This window comes from Tinamus guttatus, unplaced genomic scaffold (assembly GCF_059628265.1).
Source record: "Tinamus guttatus ecotype Peru unplaced genomic scaffold, ASM5962826v1 Tinamus_guttatus_pri_ptg000172l, whole genome shotgun sequence".
Taxonomy (NCBI): Eukaryota; Metazoa; Chordata; class Aves; order Tinamiformes; family Tinamidae; genus Tinamus; species Tinamus guttatus.
The window spans coordinates 5,559,469-5,581,991 of NW_028288706.1; the positions used below are offsets into that span (position 1 = coordinate 5,559,469).

The 22,523-nt window shown below is 41.5% G+C and overlaps 1 protein-coding gene across 30 annotated transcripts in view; it reads right to left on the bottom strand.

Annotated features, from left to right (window-relative positions):
* The window catches only part of MAPK8IP3 (mitogen-activated protein kinase 8 interacting protein 3), a 63,992-nt gene that overhangs the window by 19,050 nt on the left and 22,419 nt on the right, over nucleotides 1–22,523 (bottom strand). For 7 of the 30 annotated variants that reach the window (XM_088523166.1, XM_088523162.1, XM_088523160.1 and 4 more), the window contains exons 5-13: nucleotides 21,224–21,247; nucleotides 18,441–18,585; nucleotides 12,933–13,179; nucleotides 9,975–10,077; nucleotides 8,875–8,993; nucleotides 5,376–5,387; nucleotides 3,874–3,891; nucleotides 1,411–1,468; nucleotides 244–396 (exon numbers count right to left, since the gene is read on the bottom strand). In XM_088523166.1, coding sequence (XP_088379292.1) covers nucleotides 244–396; nucleotides 1,411–1,468; nucleotides 3,874–3,891; nucleotides 5,376–5,387; nucleotides 8,875–8,993; nucleotides 9,975–10,077; nucleotides 12,933–13,179; nucleotides 18,441–18,585; nucleotides 21,224–21,247 — 879 coding nt within the window. Of the gene's footprint in view, nucleotides 1–243; nucleotides 397–1,410; nucleotides 1,469–3,873; nucleotides 3,892–5,375; nucleotides 5,388–8,874; nucleotides 8,994–9,974; nucleotides 10,078–12,932; nucleotides 13,180–15,604; nucleotides 16,174–18,440; nucleotides 18,586–21,223; nucleotides 21,248–22,523 lie in introns of those variants that run through there. The other 23 variants (XM_088523183.1, XM_088523169.1, XM_088523161.1 and 20 more) reach the window with 15 other exon arrangements.

Here is a 22,523-nt window from a genome sequence, read left to right on the forward strand (position 1 = left end):
TGCTAATGTATGGCAAGGGGAAGTTCTGCAGGTTTTTAAAGTTCAATAGCTCACCTCAAACTAAGACAACATTAACAAATAAATACACATACATCCTGGCCACCTACCACCTGCTTTTGAAACTCTCTGTGAGATAGTTTGAAGCTCAGCACTCAACTCCGAGACACAAGGAATTAAACTAATGGAGCAGCGAGATTTCCACTCAGGTTCTCCCAACTCCCTGGAGCAGTGCGAATCACTCACCTTTTCAGCTCTTCCTCCAGCTCCTTGACTCTGATTTCCATTTTGGCTTTGGCCTGTTTTGTTGCCTCCAGCTCTCCCTTCAGCACTTCTTGCTCTCCTGATAGCTGGTCCACCTTAGCAATCAAATCATTCTTCACAACGTTCAAAGCATTTCTTAAAGATGTGAAAGGAACAATAAGCAAAAACGCCTATAACCAGCAGCTGTTCATTAACAGAGACCTGAAAGTCAAGTAACAGACCCTAAAAGGGGATTTGAAATGAGTTTATTAAAATAATTTGGTTTAGCTAGAACTCATGGAAAAGTTGATTTTGTCAATGAGGAGCTGCAGAATGACCATAAGATCACCATAATGGTCAGAGTGAGGTTTGCCCAGTCCTGTATCCTGACTGACAGACCAACATCAGATACTCCATAAGAAGATAGCAGGCCACTAGCAAATAACAGGTATAAAGTAAACCTGCTGAAGTTTACTCCTATTTTTAATAGAGCCTGAACTAAGATTTGAGACACATTTTAAAATTTTGGTTATCTGTACTTATTGGCATTTTTGTGATATACATACACATATATATATACATATGCTTCTCCAATCAGTTCTGAAATATCTTAACATCTTTAAAATCAGCAGATTCCTATTACAGTCAGTTCATCAATTCTGAACCCTGGGAGTTCTTAGCCTTCCTTTCCATGGCTGCTTAGCTTCTTTTACTGTCTGGTTTACCAGCCTTCCCCAAAGAATACGCCTATTACATTGTCTGGGCCTCCTTTATCAACTATTACATCTTTGGAAAGGCTTTGATTGTGTCATTTTTAAGATTTTTTTTTTTCAAATAGAGAACTCTGCAGGTAAAAGCTTATAAACTGCAATATCTTCACAGTCATTTAAGCCCACAGCTAGACTCCCACAGACGTTAATGAAATGCTTGCCATTGATTTTAGGTGGGATCAGACCCTATCAGCACATGTGTGGAGACTTCACCCATGCGACTGCAGAAAAGAAACAGGAAAGCCACTCAGAAGAGGAATTCCTCTTCTATAATTCAAAGAACAAGCATTATTCAAACAAGCAAGCCCCACTGAGGCAGGAGTTTTGGCCAAGACCATCCTCAAGATGATGGTTCATTTATAACTAGACAGGCAATTGACAGCATGCAGCAGTTTCTTACTTGGTCTCCAGTAGCTGTGAGTTCTCCAGCAGCAGATTCCCCACTTCTTTGCCCATTCCTGTAAAGAAAGGCCAGGCAGTTTTCATCTATTCTCCTAGAAACATGGGAGCTTGTGAAGCATTGACTGACTCTCACTTGAGGAAGAAAAGGCACTTCTGTCAGGCCTCCCTACACTCCTGCCTTCTGCTGTGGAGAGTGGGGTGCTTGTTGCTGGAAGACCATGCAGCACAAGCAAAGCCACCCACGTGTTCTTACTCTAAAGAGCACAAATGCAGGCCTAGCCACTTCCCCAAGATTTCACAGACTCCCTTCAGGGGGATGAAGAGAAAACTTCACTAATATTGGTGAAGTTTTCACTAATGCTGAGGGGAAGTTAAGTCAATGACTCCCAGTTCAGACATGAGCTACTACAGCCATCCTCTATCATTACTCAAAGGAAGAAGCTGGGAGTTCATGGGTTCTTCACAGAGCAGAGCAGAACACTGTCCAAATTGCTGGCCACATTTGCACAACTGTGTTTTGAATTCTCACTTAGTATAAGCCAAATTTCCCGTTTCTCAGTACAGATCTGTGATCATGGTTGTTGTACCAGTTTTGTATAAATGAAAGGCTTCCCATTATCTGCCTTTCAACCAGGTCTTCAGATTGTGCATCTCTGCTATTGGCCTTTGACAGCTTTCTCACAGCTGCTTAAATGAATCTGGAGCCTCAGCCCGCACTCCGAATGCCCACATCAGGTGCACGGCACTTCCCCTCGCGCACAAACATGACGACTGCAATATGCACATCAGCGTTGCGAGCGCTTAGAAAAATCTGGGTCTAAGTGTGAAGGTTGAATTTCTTAAAACCAGACTCAAAGAAATTTAGAAACCAAAAGCACAACTGGACTTTTTCCAGCTTGCGGGGACCTGCTGAATCCCAGAATGAGCCTCTACTTTACAACAGGGAACAGAGGCCACCTGAGAACTGAAGGCAAAGAGCCCTCTCCCTTTCAGGAACAGTGCTGAGCTGCAGCTCATCCTCAACACAGGTCCCAGAGCACAAAGTCATCTCACAACCATCACAGTTTGTGCTGAAATTCTTCTATCCTCCTGAACTCTCTCTTCCTTTACAGCAAAGAACTTTTTTTTTTTTACCATCAATTTTTCACTGATTTTTTTTGCAGTAAAATAAAATTAAAAAAAACATAAACTTGAAGTAAACGGAAGTTAGAGAAACATGATAGCATACAAGAACTGTGAGCACATCACAACACTCCAACATACAGATCCTCTTCCCACAGCAAGATGGGATGAATTTATGATGGCAAAAGCGAATTCCCAGCAAGGATGAATAAGAAGCAGCATTTTCAAATAACATTTTAAAAATCAGTAGAGATAATTAATCACTTTGATGTTTCAGGAAACATGTTCTTTGATGCTGTGTCAAAGAATACTGCAAATAGCGAAGAAGTGGGAGACACTGACAACTGTATAAACTAGAACTTTATTTGTGTAGTGGGAAGGTGAAGGAGCTATACCTTTCTTTTTTTTTTTTTTTTTTTTTTTTTTGGATGTGCCATTGTTTGAACAAAGAGGTCATAGGATAAAGATATCTGTTCATTAAACAATATTCTTATTCCCTTTTACTGATTCTATGAATGTCCAAGTCAATATTTATCCATTAAAACACTAAAACAGCACAAATAAATTCCAGGTGCTGAGGGACAAGAGGAGGTGTTCTTCTCTGTTTTTTTTTTTGTTTTCGTTATGTCGTTTGTTTTGTCTTTTGAAGAGGGAGACTAATTCGTCTTCCATTCTCATTCTCAAGTTAGCTAACACTGCCTGGGTTTATCTCTAGGACAGAAAAGAACTCTGGTGAGGTGGGCGAGCTATCTGCTCAGGCTTAAAACCCATGAAGTTCAAAAGCCATCAGTATCCTGACAACAGCTTCTATCTTATTTGCGTGTAACACAGTCATGGCCGGATGCTCTAACCAGGAGCAGCATGAAGGGTTAAGTCTTATAGTGTTGAAATGGACTGAGCCATCACGGAGCAATGCAGCAAATATTAAAAGATAACTTCATGCAGGCTGTAATGGCCAAATCCTACCTCTGCCTCTGGAAGCAAGAACTTGGAGTGACTCTAAGAACCCTTCACTTCTTTGTGGTTGGGAGTGGAGGGAAGACAGGTCTGGACACAGCCATATCTTACAGAGCTATCCTACACTGTGCATCTCCCATATCCAGGCAGAGTGTTTGAAGCATCAAAGTGGATAATCAACTACATCAAAAAAACATAAGAAAATCCCCAAGCAAGTGATATGGGTATAAACAAGCTTCCTGCTTCTTGGAAAGGTGACACCATCACAAATAAAATCAACTGAGGTGATGACACACATATGGAGAGATGGAAGGTGAACAGAATAAATTTAGAAAAAAATGGTTTAAAAAAAAAAAAAAAAAAAAAAAGGCCTTCGCCTTACCAAAGAAATCATCCCGTACTATGAGAGCCATCCCATACGAGAAAGGGAACAGAAAGAGATGGGGACAAAGGGGGAGAAAGGAAGAGAAAAAAGCAGCCATTAAGTACCGATCTGTAAACAGCAAACAGTGCAGCTCGTCAGCGTGTGCGAGGATGTGTGCGTGTGCTGCCAGCATATGCCGTGATGCTCAGCAGGAGCTCATCTACACCCTGTTCTGCTTCAGCCCAGTCTAGCAGGGATTTACACCTGAGATCTCAGAACAAGCTCAACTTGAGCTCATATTTTTCTTCCACCTTCATCGTTTGGGCTCGCCACCCCCACAACAAAGGTACTGAACAGACATTATGAATATGGCAAGGGAAAGACAAGAGGGAGAGAAAAATAATAGGGTGAGAGGAAAAATAACAAAGCTGTTATTTGGGGAGACCCAAATCCATTTTCTAACTTGGTCAAATCCCAGACTAAACTTCATGGGAGGTTTTTTGAGAGAGGACTGTGACAAGGTGGCTTAAAGGAAAACACAGTTTATGCTAAAAGAAAGGTCAATATAATCCCTTCTTTTAACTTACAAACCCAGCACCAAGAGGCACGGAGTCCTCCCTAGCCTGCAGGCAGAGACACACGAGGGAGCTCATCGCTACCTCCATTGGCTCACAGCTGTTATGCCATGTCTTCTAACACACTGCATCTGTTAGAGTCACCTGCCTTTATTACAGAGAAGAACTAATCCAACTTGCACTGAAATCAAAAGAGATCCCCTCAACTTCACCAGAAGTTGCATTAGGCCCCAAATGTTTTATGGAAATGTGAAAGCTGCATGTGCAGAGCCTTGATGGTTGAGCATGGCTCTAGCACAGTGCAGCTCTTTCGCAAAAATAAGAGATGATAGAGATAGATCACCTCAGAGTTCTGCCCAGAAGACAAGGCTTCAGCAAAAGCAGATGCTCTGCCATTCTCTAATTTATCAAGAAAACACTTTAATTTTACAACAGCTGCTCCAGAAGAGGGCCAGTATGCATTAATTGACCTACAATGGCAACAGGCAAGCAGAGGGAGTCCTCAAAACTGTGTTCAGTTGGAGGAAAATGGAAAACCTAATTTTGATTTCTGTACCTTCCTGAGCTCTTCTCAATATACGATTCCAGTCCTGACAAAAAGAAACTTTCCACCCATAGAAAGAGAGACACATCAGGGTTTTCCCAAGACCCTGTGTGTCAGGTCAGTATAATACAGTGGAGCAAACCAGCAGAAAGCCACAAAAAATAAAAAAAATAAAAAGGCTTATCAAAATGCAGCAGCATGTGAGCACAAAGCAGCCACATCCCACTGCCTGGGGACCCACCAGGGCAAGGCAACCAAGCAAGGCAAAGGTGGGACCAAGTCTGCAAAGCCAACCGTGGGTGGACAAGAGCAGGGGAGTATCACACGTGTATACCACGTCATTCAATCTCGACAAGGAAAAAAAAACAATGAAGGAAACTGAACGGAGGAGAGATACACACCTGAGAACTCCCCTACGGGCCATGTCCAGCGAAGCACAGAGAGACAAGGGAAAAAAGGAAGTGAAAAAAGGATCAATCAGTGACTGAAACCAACAAAAATTTTGTTTAAAAAAATTAACAATGATTCAGCCATTTCAATGTCAAAAGGCATGAAATAGTAAGGACAGGATCTGCCATGGCTGCAGATGGCATGATTCTACATACAGGACATAAAAGAAAATCAAGGAAAGGTAACCCGCGGCACAACTGGAACCATACGCCTCAGCCGCCCCCACTTTTCAGACACCAGTCTGAGGAGATCCCATCTTGCTGGACTGGATAAACCTGTATTTTCTCAATCATGTACCATTAAACACAGGTTAATGGCTAGTTTCCACTACATTCTCATGCCCCCTCCCCTTGTGAGCCTAAGATAAAAGCTTTTTTAGTAACCAGATTTTCTCAGAATAAATGTGTACTTCAAGATACTCCGGTCTGCAAAAGACAAGCAGTTGTGTTTAAATCAGTTCTTGCCAATGCAGTGCTGGCACTGGTGGAGTAATCTCATTTCAGCTTCTTTATAAAAAGCTATATATAAACTTACCGCTAACACAGCTGAATTTCTGTCTTCACCACAAAACCCCTGTTATTTGAAGGGGAGGTTTTAGTCTCAAAGCAAAAACAGGCAGGTGTCCTAAAAACTCAAAGGAAGCACCTCCCCACAGCCAAATGGCCAGTTGGACTTTGTGTCCTGATTTTTGGGGGACAGTGACAAACAGGAAGTGGGAAGAAAAGGGGGAATGTGATCAGGATCAGTCTTGCAAAATCTAAAATTAACATGGGAGTATGCATAAAAATAGGCCAAATAGATAGCAGGACTGTTCATACAGCCATAGTGAGAAAGAAATCAGTTAAAATTACTCCAGGTAAATAACTGTTCTTCCACATTTTTTTTCCAAACTACATCCTCTATGAACTAATGTATGTTAGGCAAAAATAGTTAAACAGACTTTACTTGCAATTTTATAATTGAAAATTGCAATAGGGAGTGCCAATTTTGCACCAAGAGATGTTGGTAGCTTTGCAGATATCCAGAAGGCAAGACTGAGATTTGCCAGTCAAGAAGCGTATCTTCTAGGTACTGCCCAAGGGTAATTTCCATAATCTGCTTTTATTTTAAAGTCTTCTTTAATGACGTTTCTCTTCAAGAAACTGAATCCAAAAGGCTTAATAATACACTTCCAACACTGATTTCCAAGCTCTGAGAGGAAGTATCCAAATTTCATTTATACCAAATTGCTCTTTTTAGAGAAAAGTTATCTCCAAGTATGACTTAGAGAGAGAACTTTCAGCTTGGGCATCTCGCTGCTTCCATCATGTCCATATAGCACAATTTCCTCTGCTACTTTTCAGATCCAAAGATACGGAAGAAAAAGAACAATTTATCTAACAAGAAAGGCAAAATTGCGAATAATGTTCACAGCTCTGTCAGTACTGAGATGTAGCCCCTAGTCTCCAACTTTAGCAGAGATTCTTAGGGCTTTCTGTTGAACATAGTCAAAGAATATACAAATTATAGGGATTAATTAAATTAACATTATGTCAAGAAAAGCTAACTAATTTCACCCCATCTCGTCTTCCAGGCTTGCAAAGGGATAAGAAAACCACCTCCCTCCAGCTCTTCTGCTGGCCCAGCACCTAATAATCTCCACAAGTTCTGCTGCTGTGCTCCAAACCATAAAATTGTCCCAGGGAGCAGCATAGAAAAGCTGGTAAATGGCATCTCACATCATATCCTTTGAGAAGCTGGCAGCAAAGCTTTTCTTCAATCTATTTCTTCAGCAGCTTTGTGTAAGGGAACTTGGCACATAATGAACAACACAGCAACTTTCACAGTTCTTAAATTCTTCATCATTAGCAGATCATCCCAGTTATACCCATAAAGAAAAGGATAAATGCACAGAAAAAGGAGCTTTTGGGGCCTGGAAACATAGGGCTGTTGACTACAGTAGAATAGTCCATTTGATAAAGCCATCAGCCAGCACTTTCTAGTGTTAGACAGGGAGGTGGCTGCAGATCTCCCTACAAAGCATTTTATTTATGCAGGTATAATTAAGTTCTTGCTCTTCAGAATGAGCTCTGAAATGCTTTTATTAAATGGATTTTCTCAGTATGCTTCATAAAAAGAACAAAGAAAACATCCCCTGTCTCAGTAAGGTTGAAAACATGAGACCCGTTCAGAGAAGGGGTAACAGGACACTAACACTAGCTAACACTAGACACTATCTCTAATAATAACAGTGCTAGGCTGTAGAAAAAGACTGGTCAGTCCCCTCCTTCAGCGTTATGTCATTTGTGAATAGGCTAAAAAAAACATTTTCTCTGCAGCAACATAGTCTTTCAAAGTCTTGATACAAGGATCATACTCAAAGGTGATGTAAATATCTTCACAATTCTAAGTCTTGCCAAGATGAGCTGCTGCACTTCTGTATCATGACTCAGCTGGTTCTGTTCTGAATTTATATCCAAAAGCTCTTCAGTAAAAACTGTCTTTCCAGATCCAATTTGAGGTAATCCAGAAGCAGCGGTTATGTCAGTAATCACCAGAAAGGAAAGCCATGCTTTCAAATGAGATCTCTTGCTACTTGATGCATGTAAGGCACTTTGTCCTCATGTCCCCTAAGGCTCCTTAAATTGAGCAGCAAACAAAGTTGATAAAGTTCAAAATTGTGTAGATACCTATCAGCTGCCTGCATTGCCTGAGCATTCAAACCTCACTCATATTGTCCTGATTCAGGAAAACATTCACCGGGACAAAGAACATGCTTAAATTCTGCTATGAATTATGGTCTACATAATCAGAGCCCAACACCAAAAGGTGTGGTAAGGGAAGGACTGCAACTAAAACCAAAGTTGCTTCTCTGTTTGCTTCAAAGTCCTAGTCAGAATGTGGAATATAACCACACTTTGGATATGACAGACAAGCTCTTTTCAAGATCAGCCTAGAAAGTGATTATATTCTCAGATAAAAGGGTATAAAAGGGTAAAAGCCACAATTTGGACCATATCATCTCCGTATGAAAACAAGGAGCTATTGTTTGTTAAAACTTCAAAAGTTGGGAAAAGGAGTTATGTTAGTGCAGACATCAAATGAAATCTTTATCCTAAGTGAAGCTGCTGTTGTGCCAAATTACTGGGGAGAAAACATGGGCGAGGAAGGGGAAGGAGCAAGTTTTAAAGCATTTGTGCAGGAGATCCTACACAAAAATAACTTATGAACATAAAGACAACCCAAATTAACACTACCCAAACATTTAAATTAATTTCTTAGCACATTATTACTGTACTGCTGGTACATATGTCAGTCACAGCATGCCCCAAATTTCATGCCACTTTAAAAGGACACAGATCCAAAGCTCTGAAAAAAAAGAGAGAATTTAAATACTTCTAAAAACTCCACATAATTTTCACTGCACCAGAGAGAACAGAAGAGTTCTAGCATTTTTTTTTTTTTTTTTACCTAGCAGATCTGCTCCTTCATCAACATCCCCAATAACCTCGGACCCTGCTGTGGAAAGTTCATGATACAGAGAGTCTGTGTTGATGCCGAATGCTTTGTTCACAATCCCCTGTGTCGGGCTGTTGTTGGAAGAAAAAAAAAAGCAAGGACTCTTGTTACTTGGCAGCATTTAAGCTAGAACATTCCTCTCTGAAATGCTGAGCATCTCAGACCATTGCAATTAAAACCTTGAGAGCTTTATACCTGTGCACCATGGGCTCAACTCAGTGAATGTATTAAGAAAACATACACACACTTTATTCTTTGCATCAAGGAATTTGAATGGACTTATGCACAACTTAAAAGCTGACCTAGCTGATGCCCTTCAAAATCGTAATCATTTCTGACTACTATTTGACAGAAAACTTTCTACTCACAGAAGCTCTCAAGTCTCACTTTTAAGACTGTGCAATGATTCCCACATGCCTAGATAGCCCCATCTAGAGTACAAAATCAGATAAGCATTCAAACAACAAGACTTTTCTTTTTCCTTTCACAAGTTGTAAGTGAAATTAGCCTGAAAGGTTATGTTTCTTTGAGTGAGTTCACATGCACTGTACAAATCCATATTCACGTATCAGTAAAACACATTTCAGTAAAAGTAAATCAAAGAGAAGTTTGGAATTTGCAGATCAAATGTTATTTAATCCTACCACAGGGGAGCATGTTACCACATCTTCATCCCTTCTCCGCCATCAAAAATCTTGTATTTCTAGGCTGTCTAATAGCTCAAGCAGAAAAGAGCACAGTAACAGAGGGGGAAGCTTGTTTCTCTTCCCTGTAGCTTTCACTCTCTAGCTGCATCACAGATTATTCTGTGTTCTCCAATCCTTTCTGAGCAGGTTCAGACTGATCATCAGGCTTAGTTCATCAGACACTTCCATCTTCCACACACAGAGCTGGCTCAGATACCTAGATTCCTCCTGCTGTTGATTCTAAAAATTGCCTATATATCCTATACATTCTGAGAGCATCTTAACTGCAAATACAGTCTCGTCCAAATTATGACCACATTATACTGCTTCACAACTAAAAAATGCATCTTCTATTGCTGCCGATACCTGTTCCCGGTGCGTTCCAAGCGGGGATCTTGACACATATCCAGCTCTGGGGTAGAGTCTATGATGTCCTGAACATCGGACCACTCATCGCTGCTTCCCATCCCTAGGTAAGACAATACATATATGATCTAGAGGATCAGGACTCTCAAGGGATGGTGCTCCCAGAAAAGACGTGTGGGGCTTTGAATATTAAGACTTCAAAACTTCACAGATTATGTGCAAAGTGTTGAGAAAAAAAAAGGGGGGGGGGTGATCATCTGGAATTACAAAGCCACCAGTTCTGTGAAGATGGCCTTCACAATTGCAGAGCATTCATCTCAGAAGACAAATAAGTTTAAGTGAATCCCCATGGGGGGATACATGGGTGCACTCAAGGTCACTGGGTTGGATTGCCAGCACAATGTGATGGTCAGAAATTCTGCATATATTTAAATAACTTCAGAATTAAGTTTCTGCCTCTCAATAAAAACCCTTCACTTGCAAAGTACCTTTGGCCAAGATCTAAGACCAAACAGTAATTTTATACCCTCTTCACAGCAATTATTTAAATTATGAATCAGTACTGAGTCATTTTACTAAAATAATCTGCCAACACAAATTCTCAAACTCACAAGTGGTTTAGATAACCATTGCAGTGGATTCACTGAGAAACTGCATTATACTATATATTAAATCTATTCTGTTTTTGTATAATCTATTGCCTGAAATCAATATTCAAAGACAGTAAGAACTGACAGTTATCACATTGTAAGTATTACTAACATTACCAAACTGTTCAAAAGCCCAGATTAACACCTATTGTCAGAAGTTGTATGAACATGGGGTGCGTTCAAATATAAAATACTTGAAGAATTAAAGACTCATTTGTAAACTATATTCGTCCCCTTACTGTGTCAGATGTGAAATTTTTGACCTTTCTAAACAGCCCTAGCAGCCAAACACATAAAGCAAGGCCCGGACAACTTGAGTGATTTTGTTGTTTTAGGCTGGCATCATGCACCAGTTGGCAACAAGTGCCTTGTTTGAAGACAAAGCTTGATGTGTATCTATTGCCAAACTAGAGATCTATACCCCACTGGTTTTCAGCCTCAGTTATAGAGCATTCCTTCTCTTTACTTTTTCAAGTTGAGAAGCTTTTCTGCAAATGCAATTGAGTACCTTTTTTTGCAGGTTCTGCTCCTAGGCATTTGCATCACTGAGACAATTATTCATGCACAAAATAGATATTTGAATTATAATTATCTAAGTCTATCTAGAGCATGGAGATCTGATCCTACATTACATGTGAGAAATAGCTGAAAGGTTGAATATGCAGAGCACTTACAAAAGATACAATTATCAACCTTAAGCAGATCCAGATACTTTAACCAAAAAAATACAAATTTCCCTCCGTCCAAGGACTTCAGAGTTGCACACCTATATAAGAGAGCAGATTTTGGCCCAGGAAAGCTATTGATAGTAAACTAGCTCATAAAGCAGCAACTGTCAAAGTGACTGCAAGGACAATTATTTACAGGGCATAAGAACTATAGATCTCTGAACCCCATGGAGAAATACTGTCAGGCAAACTTACCTCTGAAGGAAATCCTGGAACCATGATCACTGGGAACTACTATAGCAATTTTCCTTACCTGTGTATCTAGTTTTCAATTATTCTTGTTATAAAGAAATCCTGGTCTCTAGCACAAAGACATCCAACTTCAATTTACCTAGTACTAATCCTTATGCTGACCTGCCTTGGCCAAAATCACAAAACACGTAGCAATTTAGCAGTTGGCTATGCAGAAAGCATATGCTTTTATAAATAATTGGTATCTGTCAGATTGTGCTCTTTGATCAGGAAGCCCCTCGACAGCTAGTATAAACACAGAAAAGGACTCAACTCACAGCAGTTCTCAGCCAGAAGCTGTAACACAAGATGTTATATGCTGTTTTATAGGTTTAATGTGACTCAAAGTCAGCAGGGGATCCAGGGAACCTCCTCCGTGTTACAAGGATAAAAATGACCCTCTGGTTCAGACATCAACCCTGGAGACCAAGGCTCAATCAGGTTTTCCTGCACAGACTTTCTTTATCATCTTCAGCTAGTTTTACAGTCCTTTTGTATGCAAGTTAGTGACCTGTGAAGCAGATCATTTCTCATTTCTGCTGCAAACATAAATACAAAACAAGCTAGGGGCTGCTTAGACCCTACGTTACTAGAACTATACTAAACACCACAGAGCACAGGTGCCTGATTTCCCTAGCAGACATCATGAATTCAAATCCTTAGAGGACTCCAGCAAGTAGAGGAAACTAACAACTGTATCTTCTAAAGATTTCAGAAGTTTCTTATGCTGGAAACAGAGTAAAGAAATCAGCTTATTTAGCTTTGAAAAATACAACGGAAGAAGGATGTAATTGCTACTTATAAATACATCAGGGTATGGGATAAACACAGAGAGGGGAAAACAACTATTTAATTTGACTGATAGTTTTTCCATATGAACAACAGGGTATAAAATACTTGCAAATAAATTCAGGCATGAAATTAAATGGAAGTTTTTTTAAAAACTATCAGAATGATGAGGTCTAGAAATAGCTCTCCAAAAACCCATTTAGACTAAGATGGGACTCAACTGTTCATGAAAGAGGTTTTGTGACACAGATGAGTGCAACCGCAGGGAACTGAACTGCAGTATAGGGAATAACCTATTCCCATCCTGATACTCATGAAACTAGCTAGGAACTAACTGTAGTACTGTGCTTTTTTTTTTTTTTTTTTTTAAATTGTCTATCCATAACACAGTTCACTAACTTAGCGTCTTGACCCTCGTATATCTTTCTAAGAAAGCCTGCCTCAAATTCTATACTTATGAAGCTGATTACCCCTCAGGTTCCCCTTTTTTTTTTCCTGTAACTGACAGACACAAGCACTGTGTAGTTAAGTACTTTAGTGATTAAATCCAGTTTCCATACCTATGCTGACGTTCCTCATCTCCTGCGTGACCTGGACTTCCATGTTCCGGCTGTTCCGCTTTTCTCGTGCCCTCTTATTGCTCTTGGCTGTGCCATTGTATTCACTGACAGGCTGGATGCTCTCATTCAGGGGGGTGACAGCAGCAGAGGGCACAGATGACGTGGGAGTGTTGGACTTGGTTCCAGTGGTGCTCGGTGTGGCAGCTGCTGAGGACTGTCCAGATTCGGACATTTCATCTTGGGGGCACTACGACAATTCCAGGGTGGGAGAAGAACAGAAAGGGAAAAGGAGAGCTATACATTTCAGTTAATTTCCCATGTGTTGGTTATGGCTGCCTTAAAGCATTATGGCCAAATGAGTCTCATCCATCACACCAACTAATGTCCAGAGCTTACTGGTCATGTTTGGCACTGCAACCACAATGAAGCAGTGAGTTCTCGTGCTGAACTCAGCAAGCAAATTCTACCTATTTAAGGACTGATACCCTCTTCCTCTACTGCTTAGCACTGGTCTTCAGAAGCAACAGCATGTGATCTGCTCATCATGTATCTCAAGGAAGATGGTCTTATCAACGCTGAAAAGCACCTGCTATTCCCACTGACTACAGTGGAAGTATTAGTACTTGTAGTAAGCCAGGCCAGTGTTTTCCAAGACTGAAAGGCAACATGGACACTGCTTGGAAAGGATCTGAACTGGCCTTTTATAGGTTCTGGATGTTGTCATTACTATAAGTCATTAAACGACTGGGCTGATAGCCCTTTGAAAGAACAGAGAAGTATTTTTGACACTAAACTGCAGAAGCAAAGTGGATACAAGGCTGGGATGATCTGAGTTTGCTACATGGGAGACCTATATCCACCTATCACTTTATGCAGAAGCCAGCCAGGCATGGATCCAGCTTGACAACACAGCAGAAGCAGATATGATCTCCCGACTTCAAAGTGACAGAAAACAAGACCCAAGAATTCAAAAATCAGAAGTTTACAAATTAACACATGAGATGGATTTCCAGTATGAAATGTGCATGAATGGGTCTTAGATTTGCAGACATGACAGCCCCATTTCTTGGGATACCACCTCTTGTAAAACAAGGGAGGCTTTAAGGACTGTCAGCATTTAACACTGCGACCCTTGTTTGTCACTTAAAGCAGCACTGCTACAAGTCCAGTAATTAACTTCCTAACCAATGGAGTAATCGCTCTCTAACCCAAATGAGATCTTCCTGTTCTTCATGTAGCCCACTCTAATTAGTTCCTGCAGGGAGATGACAAAATAAATTTTCAGTGTTATATGTGATAATGAGTTGCAACTGGGCGCAGTGACATTCAGAAGCTGGACACGCAGACCCAGCTACAATCTTTACTATTTGCCTCTCCTCTCTTGCACAATTGATAGGAAGCTTCTGTTCAGAGGCTGCTTCACGCCTCCCAGCCTTGGAGCTGTGATGCTGTTTCACTTCACTAATTTGGAAGTTTCATTCTGTTGTTCTAATAACTTCATAATGAGACAAAACGAAAAATCAAAATGGGATGAGAGAGAAGACTGAAAAATGGTGACTTAACCCTTTGCAGCCATCTTTTGTAAACCTGGACTCTTATTAACATACTCCTTTAATTAGAATGTTTTCTGTGTGCATAATCTTAAAATATCCTGTTGTACATTGCACTATGGAAGTCAAAGGTCTTACACTGTATCTGTGCCTTTACAGTGAAAAAGATCATTCTTAAAACTATATTGCCATTAAATATGATCCACATTTTTGGCATATTGTTCTCGGATTGTCAGCCCAAACAACACCCACATTCCCGCACGGACTTTCAAATCATCTCCTTGCACATTTGCTGATTTTTAGCATCAAAACTGATGGGGACATTTTACGTAGGCTGCTACATGTGAAAACCACACTTCCCACCTCTACTTCATATGCAGGTTCCAGGAACTATTTTTCTAAGGTGCAAAGAAAAAAATACCAAACCAGAAGCAAATATGACCCACAAAAGCCTTGTGCTACTTCAGCTGCAATTTACCCACTGTGCTTTCTAATTTACAAAGGGACAAAGAGTACCAAGTGTAAAGTGCAATTATAAAGTCTCTTTCCCACAAACAAAACTCCTCTTGTTTGCAATTCAGAGCTGTTCTTGTACCCTCTCTATGCCTGTAGGATGACCACAGTCTGTGAGGATCTTTGCACTGTAAAACAGACCCTCAGTTGGGCCCAGGGTCATTCCGTGTTCTTAGGAGCGATGATGTCATTCAGAAATGCTGCATCATCAGTGTCTGTAGGGCAATACTTGTATCAGAAACATACCCGTGACCTCTTACTGACTGACGCTCTTCCCCTCACCCAGAACGCACCAGTGACGTGATCACTCTGATCTCACACTCACCCTTTGATTATACATGTGGATTTTATGTTTACCTATAAAATGCCCTTCATACACCTACTAGCCTGCTTTGGAGGAATCCACTCTCAGACTGTAAATACTACCAAGGCACTCCTCTTAGCTATCCAGAAGCTCTACTAGACTTTGCTGAATCTTCTTTCTATTTTCCTGAGTGCTACATTAATAGTAACTATTTCACTAAGTTCACAGCTCTCCTCTATAGCCGAGGAAGTGTTCTCCATAACCCATAGCTCACCCCAAAAATACTCTCCATAACCACCACTTACCTACAGCCATACCTGTCAACCTCCTAAACATCAAATGTGTAGTAGTGACCTCCAAAATGCATTGCAAAGGCCCAACATTCATAGCAGTCATATGTCACCATGAGTAGCCACAAGTGTATGGTTACAACACTGAAAGCATAGTACATAAAAACAAAAACGTTAAGGATTTTCATCTCTAAAACATTACAAAAAATAAAGGTACAACTAAATGTAAAAATAAAATATAAAAATAAAATAATATAATGACAGAAATCAAAACAACAAAAAATACATAAGGACACTTAAGGTAATAACTACGAATATAACCCATGGAGAAGGAAAACTAGTCAGAAGATTCAGGATACACAGTTTGGGAAGGCAAGTTATGTGTATGCAGTTAATGCCAGCGAAATATCAGAGCTGCTGAAGAAGAGAAGAGGAGCACATCAGCAGTAATGCTGAGATTTCAGCCATGCAAAACACTTAAGAAACAGCATTTCAGTCAGAGAGTGCATAAGAAGTTTGCAGGAGGAAAATCTCCATTCCAAATTGCATGTCTAGTAAGTTAGTTAATCAAGTCCTTTAATTATTCATACATTTGCTCTGTCCTCTTAGAAAGACCACCATAATACACCATCCACTGGAGTTTTCCAGAGCCTAAGCACTCCAACTGCACCTATTAGCTAGCCTGTCCTGTTTCCAACTTTCTCTAACAAGCACCAACAGCAAGCCCAGCACAACCTGCCAGATCTACCCAGAGCAGCACACCAGAACCTCAGCACGATGCTCCCCAGGAACCAGAGAGAGAGTCTTGTCCCGCATCATGACCACCAGATTACAAAGAGACCCAGTTAGCAACCCATTATCTGAATGGGTTCTAATTTATCTGAATTCCTGTCGCATTCTCCTGCATGTGGATACTGAATCACTGTTGAGTACCACTCAACACTTACTGAAAAGCTTTTAGAGCTCTGCAGCCATGCAGCTGAAAGAACTACATCTTAGCAAGTCCGTGGAAGATGGATCAATCCCCAGCTTGCTCCCAGCTCTCTTCTAAAAGCTAACTCCTGCCACACAGGCCTTAGCAACAGAGGGCTCTGGGGTGTGTTTACACCATACGGTAAAGCACCGTCTTAGAGATTTCAAGAAACAAATTAACTCCAGAGCTAGCAGCAGCACGGTCTCTGTAACGCTTGGGTGCTGTGCAAGTCCTTGGAGCAGAGCTGTGTTGGCACAGACCTTTCCTTCAAGGAAAATATTAATCATATAACTTCATTTCCCATTTCTTGATTACATCAGTGCATTGTGACATTTCTATTCCCTAATTTCAGGAACTGCACTCCAGAAATTAGTGTAGGACATTTTGTGAGATGCGGTGGGTTTCAGTTTTCCCAAACCTGTGCACCTCCAACACTAGAGCAACCTTTGGGTTCCAAGAACAGCCTCCATCCTATCCAAGGATCTTGCTTATGCCCACATTATGCCTTTAGATTTTCAACTTTTTGCAAGAGCAGAGGGTTGATGCAGTGCTAAGATCTGCACTTTGACTGGCTGCTTTCCAAAAGCAGAGTTTAAAAAAATAAAAAAAGAGAGGTTGCTGCTTCATGTTCTGTGTACCGTTTGGAATTTGCCTGCATTTCTTGTGCTGTGCCTTCTGCACAGTCGCTCAGGCCTTAGTGTCATTAGCATAGTCTGCAGACCTGCAGAATAGCTATAATAACCTTTTCTGTTTTCTTTTTAGTGCTCTGTCTCTTTACTATTTTAATAGATTTACAGGATTATTGATTTGTAACTTTTCAAGACAGAGACAATCTCCTTTTAGGTTGCTTTAATACACGACATATGAAATACTTATGTTCTACATAAAACAAGTTAGGGACAGAATATTCTACCAGACACTTCTAAAGCAGACCTGGAAGCATTTCCAGGCTCTGTGGGATATTGGTGGACATGCTGCAAGGGTACATGTGCCACGGGCTGTCACAAGGGATTTGTGGAACATCACTCAAAGACAGAAATTTGGTAAGATTCTAATCTGCATGTATATTATTATTAGTATTAGTCAGCATGTATAGCCTAAAATGGGAACAAAATGCACGCAACTGTCAACTAAGAGTACAAAATCTGGGTTTTCAGGCTCAATATAGTCTCTGAAAGATAGAGCAGAGCATCACAAGCAACAGGCAGGACAATCCAGCTGCTTCAATGCAGGTGCAATGCTGGGAGGTTTCTGGCAAGCTTCAGTGGAGAAGGCAGGGAGTTGAAGATAACAAATGCAGGTTTAGAGCAAACTAAATGTGTGAGAAAATGCAATACCTGAAGTGCAATGTAAAACTTGGATATTCGGGTAAGATTAAGGCCTCTTCTTATTAAAGACAGTAAATCTAAAACTGTGGTCAACCGGAAAGAACAAACACTGGTGAGCAAATGCAACTCAGTGGCTGGTCTCAGCTGAAGTGCAGAAGCATTGCTCTTATAAACAGAGTGGGGTGGACAGGTTCCACCATTTCCTCTCCCAGGTAAACTATAAAAAGCAATGGATTTCTCCTTCCTATATCCCTAACTGCCTCCCAACATACTCTTCCCACTTGGGGCCAGCCAAGTAAAGGAGATTAAACACTGAGGTGAGAAGATGACAGGAAGCATGAGGAGCTGTTAGATCCCTCCCCTATCATACTACAGATCTGAAAACTGCTGGCCTCCCACCTACAGCACAGCTACTAGAAAGAGCAGATCCCCAGGAGGGAGAGGCTGCAAAGGGTTATGGACACAGACTGGTCTCTGTTTTCATGAGAACATGGGATGCTATTGACAGCTGGAGAGTGGGAAACCCTTGCTCCGTGATGGTCTAGAAAACCTTGTAGCTGGAGTTGGACTGCAGCTGGCCGAGGTCACTCAGGTGCCAGTGGTCCAGTGTTGGGACGATCTTGGCCCCTATCTGCCCACGTACCATTCCATCCGCGAGGGGGAAGACGTTCAAAGAGTTAGGACGTTCCTTCCTGCTAAACAGAAAAACAGAGAGAAGGGAAAACAACCAGTTAGCCACTCACAAGGTTCTTATGGAAAAGAAACCACACATTAGCTCATCTGAAATATCAGTCACCAGAAACTGAATTGCACTCCTGCCCCTCACTCACTAGCTGTGCAGACTCTGAACACCCACGCTTCCATGGTGTCCTCCCTTTAGTCCCATGGTACCTACTGCTTGGGCTGTACATCTCCTGGGGAGACCCTATAGAATGGGGAAAGGGCCAAGAGACCACAACAGACACAACTGGCCTCACAGTTGATAAAGGATTCTGTGGGAATGAAAAAGTGCAAGGGACACTGAGCCAATTTAAGTCATTGTGTCCTCTGAGAAACAGAAGGCATTATAGGAAAATAAGCCAAAGCAAACAACTCCCTTCAGTGGATATCATGCAGCTGACACCTCGGACTCGCCACAGATCCCAGAGACCTTATCAGAGAGTCACGAAAGAGGCTTAAGTGAGCATCACCTACGTGGTATTCCTGTATATCACAAATATGGCTTGCCCCAACAGCAGAAATCAGACTTTTGGATTACTTAAGGAAGAAAGTCATTAATCAGATTACTTAGGGAAGAAAAATAACAATTACACTCTCTGATCATCTCTCCATATCAACAATTCATTCAAATTCAGGATATAAATAAACATACAAATGAACACATCAGTCACATGCCCAGATGTCTGTAATGATGTTTTCTTCACACCTCATTTTTTCTAGCAAAGGGAGGTGACTATCTATCTCTGCGTTTGATTGTGAGAAAGATCAGCTGGCACAGCTTTTGAGATTAAATTCCAGTGAGAGAAAATCTCGAGCAAGTAGTGGAAGTAGAAAAGGCTGCAGCAGCAGGCCAAAACCAGCCCTAGTTTTTGTGCCAGGCAAGCCAGCCTGCAGGTACTTTGCAGGGCCCCGCAGCAGCCTCCCCAGCTGGGTTCCAGCACCTCTCCAGCAAGAAACCAAGCTGATCCTCAGGACAACACGTGCCCAAAATGGATTCAGTAATGATAATTCATCAATTCTTTTAGGTGTCTATTCCCCCTTTGCTCAGATTCGCACTTACTGTACAGGAAGAGGTAAAATCTCCCTGTATGAACACAAGAATGAACAACACTAGATCATAATGTGTCTTTCTTCAACGATTAGCAGTACTGGTCTAATTGCTAGGCAAAAAAAAAAAAAAAAAAGGCATGTTTGGCTGTGTGAAAGCTGAACAGATTTGCCTAACCAATCCATATTGGGGCTTCAAAAGCAAACTACACAGATGGGCTTGTTGGAGTCAATGCAGGAGGAACAGGGCAGGAGTAATCCCCTCTCAGATGCAGATGCATTCCCCTGCTAAGCAGGGCTCCATGTTGACCCTGTGGGATATCGCTCCTGGAAGCAGAAATCACTTCTCCTCAGACCCCGCCAAGTGCCTGTTACAACTGCTCCTCTTGGGACCTTGCATGAAAACAACTGCAACAAAACCTAAGACCCCGAGACCTGTGCAAAAGCACCAACACAGAGGCTGGTGCAAGGACCACTCATTTGCAGAGGAAGAGGTGGAGTGTGAATAGAAGCAACAATGTTTGTGCACAAATATCAAAGCACCCAGCCATTCCCTCCTCATTTTCTCACTGACCCAAGGCACTTTGTTTACACGCCAGCGTAGTTCATAGGGAGGAATAATTGCTTACTGTGGCCCATCTGTGACAGGCAGAAAGGGTAGAAAAGTGTTTCCCATGTAGATCAGCAAGAAAATTTGGAATCCACAATTAAATCTTCTGAAGATCCTGAAGGCTCATATGTGGAAGTTTCATAGAAAATCAACAAGTTTTCTTACAAGGGAGCACATAAATGAATTTAAAGGATCACTAATCACCCACACATCCTGAATAAGCCTACTTTGGTTTACAGAGTAGATACAATCACCTTTCAACTGATTCAAAAGCAGATTCATGTATGATTTGGATTACTGTTTTCTTTTAGCCTCTCCATTTAAAAGAAAGCCCTAAAAAATGCTGATTACTTTTTAAAATTAACAGTCACTGTACGCTTACGGAAAATATTCAATTTGTGAGCCAAATTCTTTCCCATGTAAAAGGCTCTTAACAGTTGATTAGTTCTGCCTAGCAGCCAAACATGAGATCAAGATGCTTTTTCAGCTACATCCTAAAGCTTATAAAACATAACCAAACTGCTTGTTTGCCAATACTCGAAGATGAGAACTGCTCTCTTTTTAGGCTTAGGACAGAGGACTGAGGCAGAAGTGCCAGCATGCATCTCTGTCCTGCTCAGAACACACGGATGCTTTGCACTTTACGGTAACCTAAAGAAAAAAAAAGACCTTTAAACATTCAGGGATGGGAAATGTAAACACCAAGCACACGGGACTGATTTGGTTTCGGGATTAAAATTCAGTATCTTTTGCTTCTGAGCACACAAGCTTCTTCTGACTTACTGACATAGCAGCTTGTTGGTTCCCCTTACATCAGCCTGACAAACTGTCACCTCCATGAGCAAGTCTAACATGGATCCTGGTAGGTGAACAGGCTGGTGCAACACATTCCCAGCACTCAACTGCAACCTCCAAAATGAAGATTAACAAAATTAAGATGCAGCAATAGGATTTACCTTTTCCTCCATGACTGGCGATGACTGTAGTGACAAACATAACAGCCAAAACAGAGCAGCAATTGCACAAGAAGCGAGACAAAAAAACAACCATTAGAGAGCAAAGGTCATGCAAACGTGCAGCCCTCCGACGGACGCGGTGTATCCATGCCCCACGTTCCCGCGTGCCGAACGGCGCACCCCACCCCTCACCGATGGCGAGAAACACCCGCAGCCCCCAACATTTCTTGCATAAACATTTCTCAAAGTGACAGATACACCCAGAGCACTTGTGGGCTTATGCAAATATGCAGCTATGGGGAATAACCACACAAAACGCACCCAAGCACATCTAGGGATGAAAATGAACAAGTGGATGCAGAGTCTTAGGAAGGCTGTGAGAAACATATGCGTTTTCTCCCCAGAACACAAATCAGTGCCCCACGATGCACAAAGGCTGGTGCTCATCCACACGTGGCTGCACGTTGACACAGAAACTCACATCCAGCAGAAATGCTTGTACTAATATACAAGACACAGAGGCACACACACACACACACAGGAACAGTACAAAGCTTGAAATGAAGGAAAAAGTCCTGTTTCCCACTGGTTGTTCATACAAATTCAGGTCAGAGCCTTGTCAGGGACTTTGACAGCTGTAACATGTCTAGCCTTTCTTTTTTCCCCTCCACTCCCAGGAGACAGCAGTATGCCACAGCTAAATCCACAAGGAAGTGCCACTTCTCCAGCACAGAGAAGCAACTGCTGATGAATGATCTTCCCCTCGCCCCAGGAGAACGGTGGTCTTGCAGCTACGACCAGGAAGGCTTTTCAGCGTGCTTCACCTTCGCTGAATCATAGCATGAAGCCAAAATTAATTTGAACTTAGCAGAAACTTAGGGAAGGGAAATCTCATTTAAATCAAATGCTACCATGCAGTCCAAACTTGGCAGTTACATATAAGAGCCATCGTTTAAAACATGGTGAATGTCCTTTCGCCTGCATTACGTTTATATTTTATGGTGGTAGAACTTCCACAGATATTCTTATTTACAGAGGGACACGGGAAGAGAAGGAAGTCTAACATTCTTATCCCATTAATGTCGTGACACAGGGATGAGCCTGGGTTCTAGGAACAGGCTAAATTCCCAGACCACCAAGGGGAGAGGAAAAAGAAGAAAGATCGTCAAAACAAAGGAGATTTTATGAATGATACCTGCTCTTACATTCCAAGAATCTACAAGCTATTATTTCTTCTTACACCATGTCTTATCTTACAGTCTGTACCCATCAGGCCTGTTCCATTTGCCCAGAAAGACTA